The 22,963-nt window shown below is 41.5% G+C and overlaps 2 protein-coding genes across 4 annotated transcripts; both read right to left on the bottom strand.

Moving 5' to 3' along the window:
* Positions 1 to 33: 33 nt before the first annotated feature.
* Positions 34 to 12,610, bottom strand: coq3 (coenzyme Q3 methyltransferase). Its single transcript, XM_074654689.1, has 6 exons — positions 12,300 to 12,610; positions 10,538 to 10,675; positions 7,067 to 7,166; positions 3,971 to 4,240; positions 1,917 to 2,076; positions 34 to 628 (listed from the first exon to the last, which is right to left on the bottom strand). Exons 1-6 carry the CDS (start codon positions 12,470 to 12,472, stop codon positions 441 to 443), a joined length of 1,029 nt encoding a protein of 342 aa, XP_074510790.1. The 5' UTR covers positions 12,473 to 12,610; the 3' UTR covers positions 34 to 440.
* Positions 12,611 to 13,680: 1,070 nt separating this feature from the next.
* pnisr (PNN-interacting serine/arginine-rich protein) lies at positions 13,681 to 22,728 on the bottom strand. Of its 3 annotated transcripts, XM_074654686.1 has the most exons (12): positions 22,560 to 22,727; positions 21,944 to 22,051; positions 21,603 to 21,779; positions 21,087 to 21,337; positions 20,547 to 20,706; positions 19,454 to 19,644; positions 18,079 to 18,219; positions 17,844 to 17,943; positions 17,151 to 17,204; positions 16,536 to 16,730; positions 14,577 to 15,675; positions 13,681 to 14,045 (listed from the first exon to the last, which is right to left on the bottom strand). In XM_074654686.1, the coding sequence occupies exons 2-12, from the start codon at positions 22,029 to 22,031 to the stop codon at positions 14,012 to 14,014; spliced, it is 2,490 nt and encodes an 829-aa protein (XP_074510787.1). In that variant the 5' UTR covers positions 22,032 to 22,051; positions 22,560 to 22,727; the 3' UTR covers positions 13,681 to 14,011. The 3 variants fall into 3 exon arrangements, 1 of the variants encoding a protein (XP_074510787.1); XR_012596397.1 differs by lacking the exons at positions 13,681 to 14,045; positions 14,577 to 15,675 and having other exon boundaries at positions 17,151 to 17,324; XR_012596398.1 differs by lacking the exons at positions 13,681 to 14,045; positions 14,577 to 15,675; positions 16,536 to 16,730; positions 17,151 to 17,204; positions 17,844 to 17,943 and having other exon boundaries at positions 21,151 to 21,337; positions 22,560 to 22,728.
* Positions 22,729 to 22,963: the final 235 nt, after the last annotated feature.

Consider the following 22,963-nt stretch of genomic DNA (forward strand, 5'->3'; position numbering starts at 1 on the left):
TATAATCAGATCAAAATAAATCAGATTTTTCACTGTTGTTCTTTCAAACCTTAGAGTGCATTTTAATAGAGGATTTGGGAAATCACATATATTAAAATAATTAAAATAATAATACTAACATACAATATAAAGCTGATTCAGTATAGTATATACTGAAAATGATTAGAGGATTCACAGTTGCCTTGTACAGCCCATTAAACATTTCTTAAACTGTTTGTAACACTGGTTCATAGTAAAGCAAAGGCTGACAGAAAACCAAAAGCAATCTTTTTGTGAGTGCGACTCTGCATCTACACTACATCTCTAATTCTATCTCAAGGCTGTTTGTCCCTTTCCTTTTATAACCTCAGTCTGCTGCATCACAGCTGGCCACAGGGAAGCTACGACTCCACACGTCTCAATGTATTATTTTTTCCGACTTGGTCTCCAGTCGTTTCGGCTCAGCTGTGCGTGGCTGCAGATTGGTCCTCTGGGTGGGAGCTGCTTTCCTCGGCCTGGTCTGCGTGGGGATCGGGTGTCACTTTGACAGCGTGGAGGGCGTAGTTGATGGCGGTGCTGTTAACCCAGCACCAGCCTCCTGATACGGGGTTGTACAGCATTCCTTGGACCGACTGCACTGAGAAACCATCTGAGAGAGGGTGAAAGGGACGGAGGGAAGTTAGAGGCCAAAGAAGAAAGGGCATGACAGCAACACAAGAGATATATTGTTCTTTTCCTTCATATTTATTATTGGGAATCAATTAACAACACAAAACAATGACAACTATTGTCCAGAAACCCTCACAGGTACTGCATTTAGCATTAAAATATGCTCAAATCATAACATGGCAAACTGCAGCCCAACAGGCAACACCAGCTGTCAGTGTGTCAGTGTGCTGACTTGACTATGACTTGCCCCAAACTACATGTGATTATCATAAAGTGGGCATATCTGTAAAGGGGAGACTCGTGGGTACCCAGAGAACCCATTTTCATTCACACATCTTGAGGTCAGAGGTCAAGGGACTCCTTTAAAAATCCTCCTCGCCAAAATTAGTGTAACTTTGGAGCATTATTTAGCCTCCTTCGCGACAACCTATGACATTGTTAGTACCAATGGATTCCTTAGGTTTTTCTAGTTTAATGTGATGCCAGCATCTTCACTAGCAGTAAAACTGAGACCGCTACAACCTCCGAAAGATCGAATAGCAATATTTATATAATATTTTTAAGGGGTTAATTAAAAATGATATTTGTTTAATACACAAAATATTGTGATACTCATGTGTATCAATATTTTCTTACAAACCCTAATGTGTAACAAAGGAGAACCATTTTAACGTACACAAATTTAACTGTACGTAAGGAAAAACAATGAGCCTTAATTTATCCTGCTTATACAGTGAAATACTGCTTTATTCAACCCACAGTTAGAGCTGGAAACAGAACATGATGAGTGACTGGCAATTTATTTTCTTATTGAAGAAAAATAATCCAACAAAGTATTTGTACTGTTAATACTCCTGCAGTTAATAAAAAAACATCTGTGTCATTTGGAATCTCCCCAGATCTACTGAACGGTGTTTGGATTATCTGCTGCAAACTTTACCACCTTTAAGAGAGAAACCAAATCCTGGTTAATTCAGCGACAAACCTGTACTCATGTCTAGTTTTTCATGTAATGTTTTTAAATGTGTGATTTATTGTATTTATCTATTTTTCCTGTACCCATTCCTGTTTTAATCTCGTATTTTCACAAAAAGCCCTTCTAGGGACAGGTGTTGCAAATTAGCATCCGCTACAAGCACTATGATACTGGCATCAGATAGCTGTTTTTAAGTTGTCTATGTACATTGTATTGGTCCCTATTAAATAAACCATGAAAAAAAAAAAAAAAAAAAGAATTTCCCCTGATATGGAAATGAAGAGGGACTTACTGGACTCCAGGAGGCGCTCCAGCTCTACAGGGCTGATGAACTTCTCCCAGTCGTGCGTCCCGCTGGGAACGATGCGCAGCAGCTGCTCGGCTGCAACAATACCCATCGTGTACGACAGGTTGGTTTTATTAATAGTGGTGATGAAGAGTGAGCCGCCTGGCTGCACACAGAGAGAAAAGAAACAGCTTTAGTTTATAAAGTTTCAAAGATGTACAGTTTTACTAGTAATGTTGCTTAATGACATCATATCCTTACAGGTACTACTGTACACAAGTGAGGTGCTCCCTGAGTCATACGGGTATTTATAGAATGGATTAGATGGACAGAGTCCAGTGCAAGAGACCAGAAAGTAGCAGTGCCAAACCTCAAGGTTCAACCGAGGTCAAGATTAACAATTTCAACAGGAGGGGAGGAGGAAGGAGAGTGGACAGGGAGAGAGGGAGGAAGAGATAGAAGAGATGCAGTGAAATGAATCCAAACAATGCAAGAATTCATGCTGAAGCATTTCCTGCGTACATGCCCTGAAGCAAAATACAGTTAAAAAGGTTCATTTAGATAAAGAGCAGTGAGAGATTTGCGCCAGAGTGAGAGAAAGTCCAGTCGATAAAGTCCAGTCTAAGGTTGCAAAATGTCTCGAATATTCAAGGTAGAAACTTTCCATGGGAATCATCGGGAACTAGAATTACCGCCTGGCGCTTGTATTCCTCTGCCAACCAGTCAAGTTGAAGTTTACATTCAATGTCATCACTTGACATTTAACCACCAAAATCTAATCAGTTCATCCTGGAGTCTAAGTGGACGTTTGTGCCAAATTTGTGACAGACGGACGGACAACCTGAAAACATAAAGCCTCCGGTGTTGAGGCATAAAAAAAGATCATTTGCTCAGGCTGTATTTACCATGTCATGTACAGATATAAACTAACCTTTTACTATTATCATAAACGGACATAATCTGTTAAATTGCAAAATAAATCCATTAATTTGACAAATACAAACAATGAAATGGGCCATGTGGTGAATTAGCAAGCTAGCATGTTAGCTAACGGGGAAAGGTACTTTGGAAATTTGAGCTGACAATGTGGGCTGTGTGCAAACTTGGGGTTTAAAGTGAACAACGTATTTATAAAATAAATGTTTTACAATAAAGAATGAGTGGAAATATATTAATTAAACCCCCTCAATTAGCATTAGCATGCTCAATCACGCTACATCCCACATGGTAACAGCTAGCTAGCAAAAACTAGCAGAAGGTGTTAACAAGTTATAAACTGTGTACTTTGCTTTAGGCTACTATCTGCTGGTTTACTGAACTATCATGAAAATATAAAATATAGTCACTCCTGTAATATAATCAAAACAACATGGCTCAGACAGTGCAGCAGTGTGAGCTACACATGTGATGGAGAAAGATCTGTGCATGCAGAAGGTTGTGAATTTACTGAATTCTTATTTAATGGGATGCTGGGAAACATCTGTACATGTGATGGAGAGTGCTGCTGAATGCAGTGCATGCTACAATTAAATGGGCATACTTTTAACATAAACATAAGACTTAGTATTGCTTTGTTTATGTGTATTTCCTCCCAGATAAGTTCACTATTTAAAAAGGTAGGATTTTTGTTTTTGAAATTTTGCAAAAATTCAAAAATTCCCAAGCTTTACTTCCCTTGGAAAGTTTCCGGAAATTACCAACGCTTTGCAAACCTAGTCCGTTCATGCCTAAACCAAATGCAGAGGCATTAAGTGAAGTCTTTTTGTCCTCTCCATTCCTCTGGCCCACTGATGTGGGAGATTATGATCATCTGGTGTCTGTATTGATGTACAGCTTTCACTAAAGCTCGTCAAGGTGTGATGCAACCCATACACAGAAAAACACATGCTAACCTATTCCCAGTGAAACACAACAGATGCAAACACATAACAAACACAACAAAATCACCATATGCACGTTAGCATACGCTCAGATGAACACACAGACACAGTGCAGAAATATCTGATATGAGCTAACAGCTGGGAGGAAAACACACAAACACACACTATCCCGGGACACACCTTCAGCACGCGGCTGCAGCAGGAGGCGAATGTTTCCAGGTCGGCCAGATGTTCCACCACCTCGGAGGCCACGACAGCATCGAACCGGCCCGCCCCCTCCTCCTCCTCTCCTCCCTCCTCTTCTTCTGCTGAGAGCTCCTCCAGAGTGCAGGCCCGGTAGCGGACCCGGTCACGGAAGTCCGGGTCCCTGGACGAATGCACCTGGGCTGTACCGATGCTGTCTCCTACTGGATCTATACCCAGCACATCAGCTCCCAGGCGACCTAGGGGCTAGTAGAGGACAAGGAGGAGAGTCAGAAAAGTCAAAACAGGATCTACTTTATGTCACATTCTTTAAAAATGCCCTCCTAGAGCAACACTTAGTTATAAACTTTGTTGTGGAAAAGTGTCTTTGGCTTCATCACACAGCTGAAAACAATACAAGATAACTGATGGACAAACAGCAGGAACAGTGGATAATGCTGCTGTTCCTCAAACTACATTTCCCATAAACCATGTTACTTTCTGTGATAAAGAGGATGTTGCTACTTGTCCAATTCAACATTTTACTGTTAAAAACTCTCCAAACTCAAAAGTAAAACTTGCATCATCCTCTTCGGTAGAAGTGAACAACGTCATCTTTTGTTTACAGTCATTTAATTAACTTTGCTGTATGTAACCTGGAATGAAATGAGGCGCTTACAATTGGTAAAAGAAAAAAATATATATATATTAATAACATGTTCTCATCATTTTACAGTTTTTATGCAACAGAATTCAGTTCTTTTATAATTGGTTGCACACATTTCTCAATGTGAAGGTCAGTTTTCTAAAACTCTTCACACCGTTCTCTTTACCAACATGCAGCTCAGCAGCTTATCTCATGTCCAAAGTGCACTAAAGCATCCAGAACACTTACGTACACATCTCAGGATCAACTTGTGTACCAGAGCACTGACAATATTAGTTTCCCAACAGTAACACTTTGTCTCATTACACAATGACCTAAAAACACTAACACCTGGTAGCATTACAAATTTGGTGTGTCGCGATACCCTTGTATTGACGATAATGGTGATATTTAAAAAATTGAATAGTGTTATGTTAAGAATACACATATGATAATATTGTTGTAAATAATCCAGCACCTCTTAAATCATTTTATATATACAGTTATGGTTACAGATTCTCTCTCCTTCTCCCTACACATTTGTCAAAAAGAGAAACAAAACGCACAATAAACAAAGTTGGCTGATAGCATTATATATATTTTTTATTTTCTAAAGATATCGCGATAATATTTTTATCGTGAATACTTTTGTCCACGATAATCGTGTAATGAAAATTGTGACAGTCCCTAATTACAATATGGATTACTGTTTTTTTTATTTATTATATTTTTTTGTTGTTTTAACAACAAAAGGCATGGCATCTCTTTACTGCATGGATTGTGCTACCTCAAAGTATATGTTACAGAAAGTAATAGAAAATTCTGCAACATGCTTCAGTAGGCTTTATTTTCCTCAACTAAAGTCATTCAGTAATGCCACACAAACATGTATAGGATACATACAGATATAAATTTAGATATACCATAAATATAACAGTGCTAGTTCACACTGTCTTCTGCATTTGGCCACAAGTTATTATCCACATCACACCTTCTGTCCTCTCTTCTAATACACTTGGGAAATAATAATTTTGCATGTCTGATCCATCCCTGGCAATCTTCTGCAGATATGTCCAGGAATCCAGAGTTTGTTTCATCAAAGAGGAACATCTGATCATGTGACTGGGGTTTGGGCTGCACAATTAATCGAAATTTCACACAGTATTTGTTAAAATAAAATAAAATATTTGTGGCCTGAACATTAAATTGTACAGACTTAAGAAAACATATTTGTTTTGTACAGATCTCTGCAAAAAAATTAAAATCACACCATAATCATTTTAATATGTTTTTTAATGACAATGAGAATAATGATGTAAAAATGATCATTCCCTCTAAAATCGTAATTGCATTATCAGTCAAAATAATCGCAAATAGATATTTTTTCAAGCCTTTATGGGGTTGTTGTTTTTGTTTAGATGTACAGTAGATGTAGCTGAATGTAACATTTGTAGTCTAATTTACAGTCATTTTGTGTTAGATCTTTTTAAATAGTATGTAAACGTGTGCAAAATGGACTTTAAATACACATAGTTTTAGTTGTGGCTGACTGTGAGTAAGAAAACAATTCATAATATTTAAAAGATGTGGTCATTTAATATGTTTTGTGCCAAAGCAATGAAAAGTGATCCACAGTTTAGTCCACACTGACTGCTGTTGTACTGAATAACTCAGAAAGAGTGAACTGTGTACAGAGAAATGCGTGCACATGCCTGTAACAGCATTTTAGACCAGGTAATAAGCATTATAAAGTGGTTGGGGGTGAACTACAATGCCCTCTTCTGGTAAAAAGTAAAAACACAGGCCTGTGTGGTGAGCTGCACTCGCCTAGAGGCCGATCTCCGTCCTCCCACAGCTGATCCCTTCTGATGGGAAACGTTGTAGTGACAAGACACCCAGAGACACAACCGCCGCTGCAATCTCAACAGACACTTTTAGGATTTTTTTTTTTTTCGGTGTGTATCTGTGTCTGAATATGACAGCCTGTGTGACAGAGCCAGATAAGTACAGGACCTGATTTTGTCTTCTCAAATCACACAATGCAGCTGGTATGTCCTCAGTTCAGATAAAGGGAGAGACAGACAGCCCTGTCCCGGCTGCCCAGCTATCAACACTAACAAACAGATAAACAACTGTAAATGACCGACTGTCCGGTCCACCACACTGAGACCAGTCAAATCAAAAGAGAGGGAGCATTAGGCTGACGTTTAAGTGTTTTTTGGGCACTGGTATGTATGTGAAAGGACTGGCACTATAATGCACTGAAAGCAGAATCGTATACTGCAACAGACTGCTATCTGGAAAGAGAAGACTCGATGTGACGTGAAAGGTAGCAATTGAAACCATTGGGAGCAGACAGGGGATGTATATAGGGGCAAAGATATTTTTGTCTGCCTGTCCTTGTTTGCACCGGCTCTGCATCTCTCTCACAACATGCACTCATTTACCTCCGTGAGCAGGCCGCCCCCGCAGCCCACATCCAGGATTCTGAGTCCTCCGAGTGGTTTCCCAGGACGACGGACTCTGTGCACATTCAGCAGATTATCCCTGAACAGGTAAATGAGAAGTGGGTTAAATTTCAGATCAAAAGATTAACACTTATCCTCCGCTTACTCTCCAACACACACCTGCCATCAGACAGTCGGATTTGAAATGAAAAGTACTGAAGGAGATTTGTTAAGTATTTAATACTCTTATCAACATGGGAGTGGGCAAATATGCTGCTTTATGCAAATGTATACATATATATTTATCATTTTAAATCAATTAACAACACATGATTCCTAAAATAATGATACTATAATAAGTTCAATAAAAAATGTAAATAGAAGTTTGATAAACCACATTTTATATTCAATATTCCAATATTTTCAATGCAATCGTTAACTGCCGCAACAAACGCAATCACGTTCACGGTCACGTTTTACTCTGGTCAGGGGCTACTTGGCTGAAAAAATATCTCAAAGGGGGATATTATTGAAAACATTTTTGCGAACCACTTGCCTACCTAATGCTGCTGAGCATACGGAGGTGTATGGGAGGTTGGAGCCTGTGAGAATCTCTACATTTTACTCACACCATCCACTGTCACAACCATCTCCATTTCACAGTGAGCTGCAGTGTCTGCCAGCTAACAACCACAAATATCCTCCGGCTACAAACTGCTCCCCACCTCGTTCCTGTGCTCCTTCCTCCCTACCTTCCCTGCTTCCCTCACACACACTGTCTGATGACTGTCTGCCTCGGGCATTACACATGCAGAACAGGCCAAGATCTGGGTATGCATCGTCCTCATTAAAGCTCTGCTGGGGTACGAGAGCAGTCGTGCAAACTGTGAAGGAAAAAGGATTAGATGTTGTTGGCAGATAATCCACCGAACTAGCTCCCAGCCCACCACAGCACGGAGAGATGAGGACAAAAGCTACTTAACCACAGTCTGGAGGGGAATATAGAGCCATCTACAACCATTGACTATTATTAATAATTATTATGTTAGTGATAAAAAATATATTCGGACCTATCAAATTACTGTTAAAGTGCAGTTGAAATATAAAGAGATTTATTTCAATCAAATCCAAATTTCGATGGTGAACTTGAGCTGCAACGATTAATCGATTAGTTGTCAACTATTAAATTAATCAGCAACTATTTTGATAATCGATTAATCGTTTTAAGCAATTTTTTTTAGGAAAAAAAAAATCATAATTTTCTGATTCCAGCTTCTTAAATATGAATATTTTCTGGTTTATTTACTCCTTTATGACAGTAAACTGAATATCTTTGAGTTGCGGACAAAACAAGATATTTGAGGACGTCATCTTGAGTTTTGGGAAGCACTGATCGACATTTTTCACCATATTCTGACATTTTATAGACCAAACAACTAATCAATTAATCGAGAAAATAATCGACAGATTAATCGACAACAAAAATAATTGTTGGTTGCCCAGGGATGATTAGAAGTGCATTTTTTTTGTCAAAATGCATCTGTTACAACAGAGTCATTGTGGTTAAATATCATGTTTTCAGTATTACTGTAGCTTGCTGTTTTTTAGAAGATTAAACCTACAAGTGATTGAAATATTTAAGGTTGGGTGTGGTGAATAAAAACATAAACTTTGTTGTCGATACAGAGCAGAAAAGGTACAACAGTGAAGTTGAATGACAAATTTGCCTTTTATGAATGTAGGATTGTCGGACTCTAGACGTCATTATCTATATCCACAGTACCGCAGCATATTCAATAAATAAAACTAAAACGTTTTTTAAAAGTCTGGATTGGATTAGGGCTGCACAATTAATCAAATATTAATCATGATCACAATTTTGGCTTACCACAATTAAATGAAGATGATCGACTGTGATATTGACGTTTAAAATGTGTGCTCCACTCATAGAAAACTCTATCAAATGAAGCGCCTCCTAAACTAACAGCCAGCCACCACCTTCCCTTTTGGGGAGCTGTCTTGCCGCTGCACGCGTACCCTACAGCGGCAGCCTGTGAAAAACTGAATGAATGTTGCGGTTGCAGTCCAAGTTGAAGAATAATATACTGTATATTACTTGTTCTGCCAACGAGCAAAATGAAAATGTACTAAATTCAGGTGAAGACCAACATTATTTTAAGTCTTACTTAAGTCTTAGATTTGTTAAAGATAGGGTCAACGATGTTGGAAAGATCGCATAATTTAAAAGTAGCATTGCCTCAGGAGCTCCGTCTAAACCCATCTCCTCCACACACATGCACGAGCACCGCCGCATCGTAACTACTTCACAGACACAGAGCAGAGAGAGGACCTCAACTCAACAACGCTACATAATGACAAGTAACCGCGGTGCAGTGCTACTGCAGGGCTGAGTTTTCTCTTTCATTCTCCAGGAAACGTGCAGCGGCGACGCGCTTTGAGTTCAGGCCGGTGCACGCCAAGGGTAGAGTACGAGCAGGGAGGCAGGGAGGCATCTGATTGGTTCTTTCCAAGCGGGCCGCGAGGCAGTGATTGGTAGATGTTTTTACAGGATTACAGCAGCTACAGATGACGGCTCTTTTCCGGTCCTTTTTCAGAGCTCATAAGTAATGGATCGCTGTCGGGGTGTAAAGACCATTTCAACCAATATAGCAAATAGTGTATACTGGAGAACATCGTCAACCCTGTCTTTAATTAGCAGCAACATGGAAGTAAAAGCAGCGCTCTGTTGATTTAAATGTTACAGTGCAGTAAACATATTTTGTCCCTAAAATCAATTAATAATCATGATAAATAATCTTGATTTCAATATTGATCAAAAATAATCGTGATTATCATTTTGGCCATAATCGCGCAGCCCTATGATTGGCTGCATCACAGTAAGATTGTCTAAAAGGTAGAGCAGCAACAGTAACAGCGGTGCTGCTGCGTCTCATTTAGACACACCCTGAGGGCAGACTCGTATCAGGCAAATCAGCCGCACTCAGACGTACACTGGCACTGGATCTGTCATACTGTCACCATAAACACACATCATCGTCACCACCACCACCAACACCACTACTACTACCAGGACCACAGAGGGGGAAGGGGAGAGCAGCAACGGGCTCTTGGCTGGATGGGTAATCTAATGATTATCTTGTGGGGGCCCCTACAGCAGATCTTATCAATCAAAACATTCACGGATGCAGCGTTGGGGGAGCTGAAACGCTGTTTGCTGAAAATGTGCTGATGTGTGGAGGAATCCTGTCACTTTCAATTCATGCTACTTCAATGTATCCCTGATGTGTGTTATTTTTGCTCTCAGATACCACAAGGCTGGATCTCCTCCTGGTTATGATTTGACACAATTACTTGACGCCTCTGCCAATCAATCCGGTGTTGACGGTGACTCAGGCGTGACGTCTTGGCATTTCAAAAATATGACTATTGAGATTAAGGACAAACACGCACCGTATAAAAGGCACCCTCAGGTCATTCATTGAATGAAGAGCTGCAAATTCTCCCCGTTCATCCCACCACTTGCTGGCCAGTGACTGGAACCTCCTCAACTCATCGGGGTCCACCGTTGTTTGGGAGGCCGACCGAGCACTGTGCATGGTAAAACAGACAGGACCACATCAACACTGTACATGCCTAAACATGACACTTAATACAGGGAACAAACAAACAGCCAATGATGCATACAACCTAGGAAACAGTTCTTGGGATCATGGATTTAAAAGTCACTGTATCTAATAGGATGCTACACCATTTTTTCTCCCTTTCATATCACTGAATATAAAAACTCATATGAAACTAGGAAACCTAAGGAATCCGTTGGTACCAACCATGTCATGCTAGCTTATTGTGAAGGACGCTAAATTGTGCTCCAAAGTTGGCTAAATCTTTGCGAGGGAAAACTGGCATGGCTATTTTCAAAGAGGTCCCTTGACCTCTGACCTCAAGATATGTGAATGAAAAATGGTTCTATGGGTACCCACGAGTCTCCCCTTTACAGACATGCCCACCAGTTTTTGGCATGCAGTATGTAATGTATGGTGTATTTGAATATTTCTGCATACTGGGGTCCCTAAACAGTCTTAGAATTACATAAATTGGGTATCACTGTAAAGCTGAGATTCTCGTGGATCCAATGAGCCCAACTGTATTAATGTGTGATGATGTTAGTCCCCATTTCATTGTATTGAAATTTGACATCACTGTATAAAATGACCTTTGGTGACCTCTAGGATAATCACTGCCTCATGAAACATTACAGCCACAAACTAGAGACCTAGAGCATTCAGAGGATGGATGGCTTTCCTAGCTAGATTGACAATAAGGGGGTTTCTGAGCAGTTTACTCAACAGAAGCGCTCGCCATCTATACACCGAAAAATGAAATTCTTGCAGAAATCTCCAAATGTCAAAAGTTTTTGATACCAAATCGCAGCATGGCTTTGTCTATGGTGTTCCTCAAGGTCTCTGTGTTTTAATGTGCTGTTTTGGAGGGATTATTGATCATTTTTTATCAATTCTCGAGAGGTGAAATATGATTAAATTTAGCACCAAATCTGTGTAACAAATGGTATCAACACAAAAATTGCTGCAACAACTTATGAGACATAATAGATCATGGGGATGACCATCATAATGTTCGAAACCATTATACACTTTTACAATTTATTTTAAATAATTCATTCATTCATGTTAAGTTCTGATATATGACTAGAACAACTTGACAACTTGAGCTACATCTCATATTAATCATCAGCTTTCAGATGATGTACACCACTTCTATGTGACATCTACTGCTGACTCCCCCTAAAGACCCCCTGTACTGGACCCCTCTAAAACAGACTAAAACGGGTCTGTTGTGGGTCTCAAGAGGGTTAATCGATAATTAAAGCTACAGTTTAACTCCAATATTTCTTATACCCAATGAATATCCAAGCCCCTAACTAGATATTAGAGCAACAGAACTGGACTTTTAGAGTAAACATGTGTGGCAAGAGCTCAGTTTAATGACTTTATTTGATTTGGCAACTTGGACAAATTATCAGGTACATTTAATCCCATTCAGAACGATTTATAGAGATAACATGTGATCCTTTCACCCTCAGCACCGTTACACTTTTACCCCTAAATATAGCTGCGACAAGTGAAGACAAGTGGGTTACCATTAAGTAGCACCTCTGACTACACTATTAGACCCGTCTAGCCGCTGGTTGTACCTGGTGTAGCACGGCACGGTGTGTTTGTGGGTCTCCAGAGGGAGAGCGCTCCTCTGCTGCCACAGTGTCCGCTGTCTGCACACTGCCGTCCAGCTAAACCCACTCCGTGCCACCGCCACCGTCTTCCGGCTGTACATCCCGAACATGAGGCGGCCAAACTTAGTGGCGTTCATGCTGCTGTCACAACACAACACAGTAGCTCACGTTAGCTATTGTCAATGTGTTCACTGCTGCTGCACTGACTGACTGCACTTGGACCGACAGTGCACTCGTATTTTCTGCTCGGGTAGAAACAACACACTTTAGTTCCTACTGGTCACTGTTACCGAAGGGAAACAAGTCCAACACTGGAGGAAATGTTACATATAGCCATTTCATTATGTAATAAACACCTGATGATTATTTCTGTGCACTAAACACTTGTGTTTTAAATTATGAGAGTATATGTGTATATGTGTATGCTGATATTTTATTTATCTTGTTAAGAGTATTTTTGATACCTGTGCAGATGTGTATTTGTGTTGTTTTTGTCCACCGACGCACACATCAAGACAAATTCCAATGTTTTATTGACATGGTTATATTATTATACTGATGCATAGCTAGTTATGTTTATAGAAGCTTCAAGTATTCATGCTGTATGATAAACTGCCATCCATGGTTCATAGGCATCCTTTGAGTTTGTCATCTTTATCAGGTTTATGCAATGATGGCAACTTTCGAGAGATTATCTTCTAATGAGGAATTACCATTACAAAAAATAAGTTTATTCAAGTATGCTATTAGTATACTTCTTTTAAACTTAAAATAAGAGTAAGCTTTCAGATTACTTTGTGTGTACTTATCAGATAAACTTAACAAAATTATACTTAAGTATACTTGGCTTATACTGAAAAGTATATTTGGTACAGTACAATATCACTTCAGAAAACTTACAAGTATACTTGCAGTAAAAAATATTAAACTAGTAGTTTACTGAGTATATTTTCATAAACTAAAACAATGGGCTGGAAGTGTATAACTAAACAGTATACCTATAAGTTCACTTGTAGTATAGTTCATATTACAGTTGCAGTACAAAATACAACATGGATATAAACTAGTTGCATACTCAAAGTTTACTGCTCTTACATTTACAGTATACTTTTATAAACTAAAAAGTGGGCCAATTTAGTCCCAAGAAGTATTGAAGTAGTACACTTACAAGTATACTACTAGCACATTAATATTAGTATACTTATTACTTTAAGTATACTTGGGAACCATAATGGACCCACAGGGAGCCATCTGTCCTATGTGATTCTATGTGTTGACTTACAAATGTAAGAAATGCCGTTTGCTGTTGAATGTCGCATCAAGAAACAGAAACATTGAGGCAAGACAATGAACAAACAGTTTTATTGGACATCTTACAATAATGTTTGGAGAAAAAAAAAAGTTAATCCTGTTATGGTTTAAAATGTTACAACTTGAGTTTTTAGTGTCCACAGAGTCCTATTAAGCTTTGCATAATGATACAAGTGAAAACTCCTACCAGTCAAAAAGTCTTGTTCTTCAGTCACACTTTAAAAATAACAACATTATTTACAAAGATGAAGGATGTATGAGGGGAGGGTTCACCTACACAACTGCCTCTATAATGAGACAAGCCTGTTCAACTCATGGAATTTAAAAATGGTAAAGTGCACAGATCAGGAGGTTAACTGTGCTCCTCAGCGTCTGCTACGACGGGAGGGGGACGTTGACCTGAAAGAGAGGCGTGGGACACGACGTTAATACTGCACCAATCACACTTACCCACGCAGACTACAAAATACAAACATGCACACCAGACACACTGTACTCCCAGAGTACAAAATACTAAACACAATTTCCATAAAAACTAATGTTCTGCAGACTCTAGAGTAAGTGCCTATTCTGGGCAGAACGACAGCTGGTTTCACATCCTAACAAGGTGCTGCAAAACAGACTCTACTAAGGCAACATGGTTGGATGTTGAAACTTCATGCGACTCTTGTTAGAAAGTCAGATATGGCAGATTTACATTTTGATAGATAAAACCGTCATGAAGCATTAAAACCCTTTATTGCATCAGACTTGACTTTACACAGTTAAGCAGATGTGACTGCAGCTGACGGCACATGTTCATAACATTCAGTTTTCCTGTTTAAAGTTACTACAAATATATTGATTAAATAAAGGGACTCCAGCGAAATCACAATGAGACATACAATGAAAACATACAGTAGTGAAAAAAGGGAAAAAAACGAATACTACCTTGATCGCGACTTAGACTTGTGTTTGCGGCTTGCCTTCTTACCAGACTTGTGAGATTTTTCCGTCGACCTTGAGCGACTACGTTTGGATTTTTTAGATTTCTTTTCCTTGCTAACCTCGGGGGTGGGGGATCTACTTGAGTCGGAGTCTGAGCGCTTCTTGCTAGCTTTTGCGGAGCCCTTCTTGCTGGCTTTGCTATCCTGCCGGGAGTGCTTGTCACTCTGAGAGTCCGTACACGAGTCACTCTCTTTCCTTTTCTTCGATTTGCCATTCTCCTCTGCAACTACGGAGCTTCCTTTTTCCTTCTCCTTGGCCTTTGGCTTTTCTTTCTTTTTATCGGACTCTTTCTCCCTATCCTTATCCTTCTTTTTCTTGTCTTTCTCGTGGCTATGACTCCTTTCCCTCCTCCTGTCTCTGTCTTTGCTGGAGGCCTTCTGCTTGTGTTTGCTGCTACGACTGTGACTGCTGTCTCGGCCATCCCGGCTCCTTTTCCTCTCCTTATCCCTTTCTTTCTCCTTCTCTCTCTCCCTGCTGCGACTGCGGCTGTCTCTGGCCCTGGCTCTGCCCCTGTCTCGCTCTCTGGATCTGGATCTACTCCTGCGGCTCCGGCGCTCCCTGGAATCACTGCGATCTTTCTTGTGGCGGCCTGATCTCTCAGCGCTGCTCCTCCTCCTGTCCCTGACCTTCTCGCTGCGATGCCTGTGGGAGCTGTGGCTGCGGCTGCGCCTGCGAGCCTTGTGAGAGGAGGAGCGGCTACGCCTCCTCTTCCTTCGTGGGGAGGAGGATCGCGATGAACTGCGGGAAGATGCAGAGGAAGAAGAAGACGAGGAAGAGGAAGATCTACGGCTGCTGTGGCTTGAAGTGGAGCGGGAGCTGCTGCTGCGACCGTTGGCTGGGGAACTGCTGCCGCCTCGCCCTGATCGCTCCTTCCCTCTGCCCGAGTGCTTGCTCTCGCTACCCTCCTTCTCACTACGGGACCTACGCCTCTCTACCAAGGGCTCCGCCTCCCTCTCCTTTACTTCCTGTTTGTGTGGATTCTCTGGCTGGCCCTCATCATAATCCCCCTTTTCTCTGCTCAATCTCTCCTTCGCCATCTCTTCTGTGGAAACAAACAACAAAGACTCATATTAAAAATGAACAAGGAAACACCAGGTGCTGTGAAGACGAGGAACACACTACACAACTTTCCACTCCAGGTGTAATTATCAACATCTTTCTTTGTTGTTGGATTACTACTCCAAATTTAATAGAATCAGAAAAAGCCAATTACGTATGCAGTAAGTGGTAAAAATATGCAAAACGATGGAAAAAAGTTGTACCATCATGTTTATTTTGGTTCAGTGTTGCAGCACACCGTTCAAACATTTTGAGGAATTGAGCGAGCAGTCGAGCAATATATGGAGGAACGTGCCAAAAATAAATAAATAAATAAATAAATAAATAAAAGACTCGATAAATAAACAAATGTCATTAAATGTAGCAAAAATAGTATTCAAAATAAATGTAGCCATTAATTAATTGATAAAATGTGACAAACTGATATTTATGCTTTAATATGCTTCATTTATTTTTATTAATCCCCTTATTTGTTTAATCCTTTTTTATTTTCCCTTTTATCTATTTATTTTTATACATTTTTAAATGTATTTAATTTTATTAATTTTTTTGCATTCATTTTTTATTTATATATTTTTTTTAAATGCATGTATTAATGTATTTCTACATTTGTTTAAGCAAAATCTTCCCTGTGCATTTCACCAAATGTATTTATTATTATTAACTTATTATTATTATTAACTGTTTTCTTTCCTTTATACATTTCTCTATGCATTCCTGCCTCATTATGCAAATGAAGGGCTGTCATTTATTATTCATTTATTTTTGATTCTGGCAGGTTCCATCCTCCATAGCAATGTAGTGTGTTCTGAGTCCTAACTTGACAAAGACATCACGTCTTACCACGTGCAAGCAGAGCCTCCTGCGCTTGTTTTTCGAGCAGCTGCTGCACCTCCCGCTCTTTGCGGCGGAAGGCGTCCTGCTTCTCTCGGATGCGGTGGCGCAACTCCTCGTCGTCGGTGTCGGAGGATTCGGACCCTCGCACGCTGCGTTCGTCCTCGTCGTCGCTCTCATCCGAACCGTAGTCACCAAGCCCACCTGCCACAACAGAGCCCCCGGGTTGTTGAGTGTTGGTAAGGACCAAGATCTATTCTCACAATCAGGTTTCACTTCTAAAAGCCCTCAATCCCAACCCAAGGTCCCAGTGTAAGGCACTTAATCCTGTATGACTTTATATTTCACTCTGATAAACCCCTTAAAAACAAACTAATATAGCCCTTAAAGAACAACAACTAGAAATACTTTGTACTTGAGAGCATGCTTCTATCATCAAAGCACAAAACTAAACCCAAATCCATCACTGCGACTCCACTTCTATTTAAATCAATCTTTAAAATTAGGAAGTGTATTTGGGTGTCATGGCTTGTACTAACAGCTTTTTCCCATGTTCCTACTAACACCCCGCCATTTATTATAAAAATACCTTCCCCCCCCAGAGACAGAAAAAGGGATACTCACTGAGACCAGTCAGAGAAGCCAGTGCACTTGACTGTGCCAGCTGTTTTGCAGGAGCTTTGATTCACATCAACAACAGGAACAACACGTTAAAACACATACTGCCATTTTCTCAAAGGCAAGAGAGTCGCAAGAGAAGAGGGGGGTCACAGATAAAGCACTATTCACAAGAGCTGCCTTTGGTAACAAGAGAAAAGAAATAACAAAAAAAAAAAAAAAAAAAAAAAAAGGAGAAAAGAGAGAAGGTTAAACAAAATTCTGTCACACAATCCAGGTCAAACAGTCGGACAGAACCAATCTGTACTAATGCACACTGGGTCACTTCAAAGGAGGAAGTCACTTGATTCTAAAAGGTGGATGCTGGTCAGATTCAGTGCTGAGATACTATTCACTCTTATCAAACAGTCATTCAGCCGGACCTTCAATACCATGTACCAGAAGACCAGGTATTCAAATAGTGTTAGTGGAAAGCATTGCTCTGCTCTCTCTCTCTCTCTCCTTCTGATGCATTAGCAGAGAATGGTTGAATGTGCATATACTCCCATGTTTGCCGCTCAATCGCCCAAGTTTACAGGGCGTAATGGAGTTTCATTTAGAGGAGATCATTAAGCACATGATGAAATCTCTTCAGATTTAAACACAATGTCTTGGTGACAAGCATAGATGATGCATTAACTGGAAAAGTCAAGAGCAGACCTCTAGTGGCTTTCCGGTGAGTCTCTTTGGCCACATGCACGATCTCTTCATTGGTCACCTCGAGAAGGATCTCTGTCAGAAGGGTTTTTGTGATGACCATCTAAAGGTGGGGGGAGGGGGTGGGGGGGGGGGTGGGAAGAGACATATAAAATCCATTATTTTAAATCCTCTTCAAAAATAGATCAACTAACAACTGTCAACATGCAGACAAGAGAATCTGAATGGTCAAACTGACCAGCTGGAACTCCTTTTCCTCCTCAGTCATTTCAGGTTCGCTGTCCTCTGCAGGAGGCGATGGGCTCCGACCAGAAAACTCTTTCTTGATGGAGGCCCTTTCTTCATCGTCATTGTCATCATTCCCCTCATCGTCACTGTCCTGATGCAGACAGAAGCAAGGACAAATCAACAAACGGCAAAGTGTGCATCATGGGGCTGCTCGATTATGGCAAAAATCATAATCAAGATTATTTTGGTCAATACTGAGATCACGATTATTTAACACGACTACTCATCGACTTTGGAAACATCATGCATTCAGAAAGAAAATGTTGTAGCTAGGGATGCACCGATACCACTTTTTTTCAGACCGAGTACAAGTACAAGTACTAACATTTGGGTACTCGCCGATACCAAGTACCGACACGTGTACTTCTCTTTGACAAAAGACCCTTGTGTTCGGCTAGTAGGTCGGCTAGTAAAGGCTCGGGGCGGAGGTGCTTCCCGGGCCGTGGCCAAAGTGCTCGCTGCGCCCGTCCCGCCCCGCCGGGGATAGGACCCGAAAGATGGTGACGAGGGGTTAACGTCACGCTGCCGTAAAGCGGTATTGGTGCTGTTTCGTAAGTACGAGTGCAAGTACATGAGCACAGTATCGGACCCGATACTGGTATCTGTATCGGTGTGTCCCTAGTTTTAGCCTACATTTTAAAGTTAAATGCATCAATCTGGTGCACTTCAAGAGCAAAATCAAGAGGCTAGATCTATGAAGAACTTTGTTCTCTAGTAAACGATTTAATTATAAACACATTGGTTGTATAGATATGAATAGTGATGACACGGCAAAAGACAGGGTCCGTGTTTTTAAGACGGGTCAGGTGAGCCCCGTCCCTCCCAGCAGGGAGAGAGGCTACAGCGAGCACTAAGCAGTGAGGTCCGGGTGAGGGGTGCTTTAAAGCACCACCTCCATCGCAGGCCTTTCCAAGCCGACCTAGAGCTGGTCGCGGCGCAACACTACAGTGGAAATAAGCCCGGCGAGGGCAAGTCAGCGCTGTGTGAGACACTCCGCTGTAAAGGAAAGGGGTGCGCTGGATTTGTAACACAAGACAAAACGAGAGCGCCATTGCGAAACAGAATGCGGCACAATAACCGTTTTAATGTCGATTATCTTGTTTTCACAATTGTTGGAAGCCAAAATTGTGGCAGAAATTCGATGAATTGCACAACCACAGTGCATCGTTTGTGAAGGCAACGATAGCTACAGTCCTGATACACGTGCCACAGAAAGCGGTTCACGACCCCGGATGACCTTACGTCAAGAACACAACACACAAAGTGTAAACTGTTTTTCAAAAGGAAACCATTTTTGCTGTCAAGGCCAGAAATGAGTTGCTTACGAATTTGCTCTTGCGGGGCACGCGTGGCCCATCACCTTCCTCCTCTGCCTCGTGCTCTTTGCGATCTTCTTTTGCCGTTTTTGAACGCTCCTTCTCCATCCGCTCTCGCTCCATCTTCTTCTGCTTCTCTCTGTCCATCTTTTCAAGGCCCTCTCGGATCCATGCGGGTAGTGTGCGCCTTTTTACCGCATCTGAAGGTGAAATACGAGGTCAGAATGAGTTATCCACAAATACCGGCATGTTGTTAAGATGCATAAACCCCTATTGAGCCTTTACACACTTGTTTACAACAACTTGTAAATGCATTTCCTGAGCTGTGATTTGTGTTACATTAACACTTAATTCCATCAGTTTACTAAATATAACATCGGTTTCAGCCATCTGTTCTAATAGAGGGATTCCAGCTACAATGAGCTGAACACTGTATGTTACATTGAGCTGCAACAAAGGATTATTCTCATTATCAATTTATCTACTACTGATATGTTTTATCATAAAATGTCAGTAAATAATGAAAGAAGCCCATCAGAGTCCCCTAAAGCTCAAAGTGATGTCATGAAATAGCTTGTTTTGTTCCACCAACAGCCCCAAACCCAAAGACATTCAGAAAAGCAGCAAATCTTCAAAACTCAAACGCTGGAATCAGGTAATATAACCTGTAAACTGATTTAAACAATCAATTTACTATGAGAATAGTTGCCAATTCTTTTTCTGTCAATCGAGTAACTGCTCTAATGTTATAACAGTACTACAATTTGAGATAAAAGGGTGTTTTCATTTTACTGTTGGTTACATCTTTCACGTACATGAGTGCAAACAGGTAAGGGATGACAACTAATACATGGCAAAATAAATCTAAATAGTACTTCATAATAAACAGTACCTACTAATAAATAAAGTAAGTATAATAATACTGTATGTCTAGTCTGGCATGCCTAGCTGAAAGTCAATTTTCCTACTTCTGTCATAAAATTAGGAGCATTAGTTTACGCTGCACAAAGAAAAGAACAGAAGTCGCCATCTTTGAGTTGAACAAACAAACTCTGCAGTACATTCATGCACCTCAGGCAGTCTTCAAGCTGAACACACTCACCTAACGTTGCTGGGGTCTCCTGTTTGACAGGGAGCTGAATAGGGGATCTGGGCCGGTCTCTGAAGCCGGGTGGTCTGGTATCTCGTCTGTTCTGAGGAGGACCCTGCCAGTATGGGGAGTGGAAGCCTGTGGATGTGGGGAAGGATGAGGCCGCTCCGTGCTGTGGAGAGACGGCACAAACGGAAAATTAAAAGGTAGTTCAAAGAATAGAACTTTAACTGCCACCAAGTGGCATTCACTAAGTGTGGGGTGGTTGTTGTTGTTCTCTTTCCCCAGATTAGGTTAGCAGACATTCATCTATCACTCCTGCCTGGGCTACGATGTCTGTTTGCTTTAAAAACAGTTAATAAATAATACCAAACCATGCTGGATCCTCAACAAGCCATCCCTTTCCTCTGCACCGCCTCAAGAAAGCAACGACTGATACACCTAGATGCTGGGACCCGGCACAGTTTCTATGGATAGCTCCTTCTTGTGTTACTTGGTTGTCACACTAAAACCCCAAACGCTTGTACAATTTCTACTGTAGCATCTGCATACCTGATAATCAAACTGGTTCATGGCCATGGGGGCCATGGCGTAGCTGTCGGGCTGTGCCCCATACCCATGGCTGTTCTGGGGGTAAACCCCGTGGCGGGCCTCAGAGTTGAACTCCACGCTGTCCTGGCTGTTGCTGTCCTCGCTGGGGTTCACCACATCCATCGGTCCGGACCCTGGAGGGATCCAGGCCTGTTCGGGGGGTGGAGGAGGAGGAGGAGGAGGAGGAGGGGGCTGGCCATGCATTCCCCATTCTGTTTAGGACAACATAATTAATAAACTAAAGTAATGTGAACATATAAGTGCACACACAAGTTAATTTCTGTTTATTCTTCTCAACATCTACTCAAGAGGGACTTCACAGATCAGAAACCGTGTCAGAAATCACACTAATTCTCTTCAGTCGAATAAATGATTGCAAGTCGGCACTGAATGTGCCAACTTATTCAGATTGGTGTGCAGAAAAACAGAGTGAAAAAATAGAGAAACTTGCTCTGATTCAGAGGATTAAACTTGTACCTGGCTGCCACATTCTGCCAAACGCCGGGTCACCCTGGAAGGCGCCATGGTTGCCCTGTCCAACTGATTCAAGAGCTGGGATGTCTTGGCCATTGGGCTGTATGCTCGGCTGCTCTGGTCCCGTCGACTCCTTTTGGGCAATCCATGCTTGTGCCAGGGCAGCCCAGTCCACTTGACCTGCAACACAGCCAAGAAAACACACCCACGCAGAAGCTATTACAGGTGTAGTGAAACCAATAGGCTGTTTGAGCAATGCACAAAGAAGCCCTGCAGGGGCACATTTCTTTTGAGGGAAGAAAAAAAAGAAAGGCTTTCATGTTGCATGTGCATCCCTCACTAACCTGGATCCTGCTGGTGCTGGAAAGACTGCATCCACTGCTGCTGGCTCAGAGGCCACTGCGGCCAGGGCTGTCCTCCCTGGTCCCACATCTCCCCTTCTGGATTCACACCTGAAATATGCAGCACAGCTACATTTAGATGTTGATGTGCACCATCGGCATCTCTTCTGCTGACGTGACGTAGAGCTGCTGCAGTTTGAGCAGCTCCTCTAATGGCCAGAGAGGAGCTCGCGTTAGCTTCAGGAGCTAATGTTACTGATCTCACGTTAGCTCACCGGCTAGCTGTAGTCAGCCGCTCCGTTAGCTGGAGGCTATTCCCCGTTGCTCTATCTGTATACTGAGGGTTCACTAACTGCAGCAGTACTGACGCGATACTGAAATAAACGTGTGGCCGGTGAACCCCCCCGGTCTCTCTACAGGTCTCTCTACAGACCGCCTGCTGGTCATGTGTTGTTGAGCTAACGCAGAGGAAGCTAGCCCGAGCTAACGGGAGCTAAGCTAACATTGAAGCTAAAGACATTAGCAGTTATCTAATGAGCCTTTACATTCAACTCTAGTTCCACACTGAGAGGAACGTGCGAGGTATGACAGCACTGTGCTTAGAGTAACATAACCCCACCTTGTCCAGACGGCTGTCTCTGTCCCTCTTGTCTCTGTCCCTCTTGTCTCTCGTCTGTCTTCTGTCTCTCTGCTGCTGCGGCTGCGGATCAAAATGGCGGCCTCAGTGAACTAGTCGCTCTGACGAAGTGTGATTCGAGGTGCTGCTGCCTTCAGAGGCGGTCGGGAATATTACAATTCAGGATTCAAGAGTTGTATTTGCCATTTGCACCTATAAGTACATTGGTGAGCAGTTTGCTGTCAGCTTTAACAGTCAGCTTTAAGAAAAGAAAAAAGGTAGAAAAGGCACAAGGTTAATTACAGTACAAAATAAGCACATTCAACTCAACACAATGAATAAATAAATAATTAAAATATAAGACGCCCTCAGTGTAGTCAATAAATAAACTAAACTACCCTCTGCAT

The sequence above is a fragment of the Sebastes fasciatus genome, chromosome 12, assembly GCF_043250625.1.
Source record: "Sebastes fasciatus isolate fSebFas1 chromosome 12, fSebFas1.pri, whole genome shotgun sequence".
Taxonomy (NCBI): domain Eukaryota; kingdom Metazoa; phylum Chordata; class Actinopteri; order Perciformes; family Sebastidae; genus Sebastes; species Sebastes fasciatus.

Bases quoted from the DNA above. Each gene is read 5' to 3' on its own strand.
- pnisr (XM_074654686.1), bottom strand. From the start codon at position 22,031: ATGTGGGACCAGGGAGGACAGCCCTGGCCGCAGTGGCCTCTGAGCCAG. The intron at 19,645-20,546 runs GTGAGTGTGTTC...TTTCACCTTCAG, and splicing joins GGAGACCCCAGCAACGTTAG to ATGCGGTAAAAAGGCGCACA. The intron at 18,220-19,453 runs GTAAGCAACTCA...TGTCTGCATCAG, and splicing joins TGCCCCGCAAGAGCAAATTC to GACAGTGACGATGAGGGGAA.
- coq3 (XM_074654689.1), bottom strand. From the start codon at position 12,472: ATGAACGCCACTAAGTTTGGCCGCCTCATGTTCGGGATGTACAGCCGG. The intron at 10,676-12,299 runs GTACAACCAGCG...TACCATGCACAG, and splicing joins ACCGTGCCGTGCTACACCAG to TGCTCGGTCGGCCTCCCAAA. The intron at 629-1,916 runs GTAAGTCCCTCT...ACCCTCTCTCAG, and splicing joins GGAGCGCCTCCTGGAGTCCA to ATGGTTTCTCAGTGCAGTCG.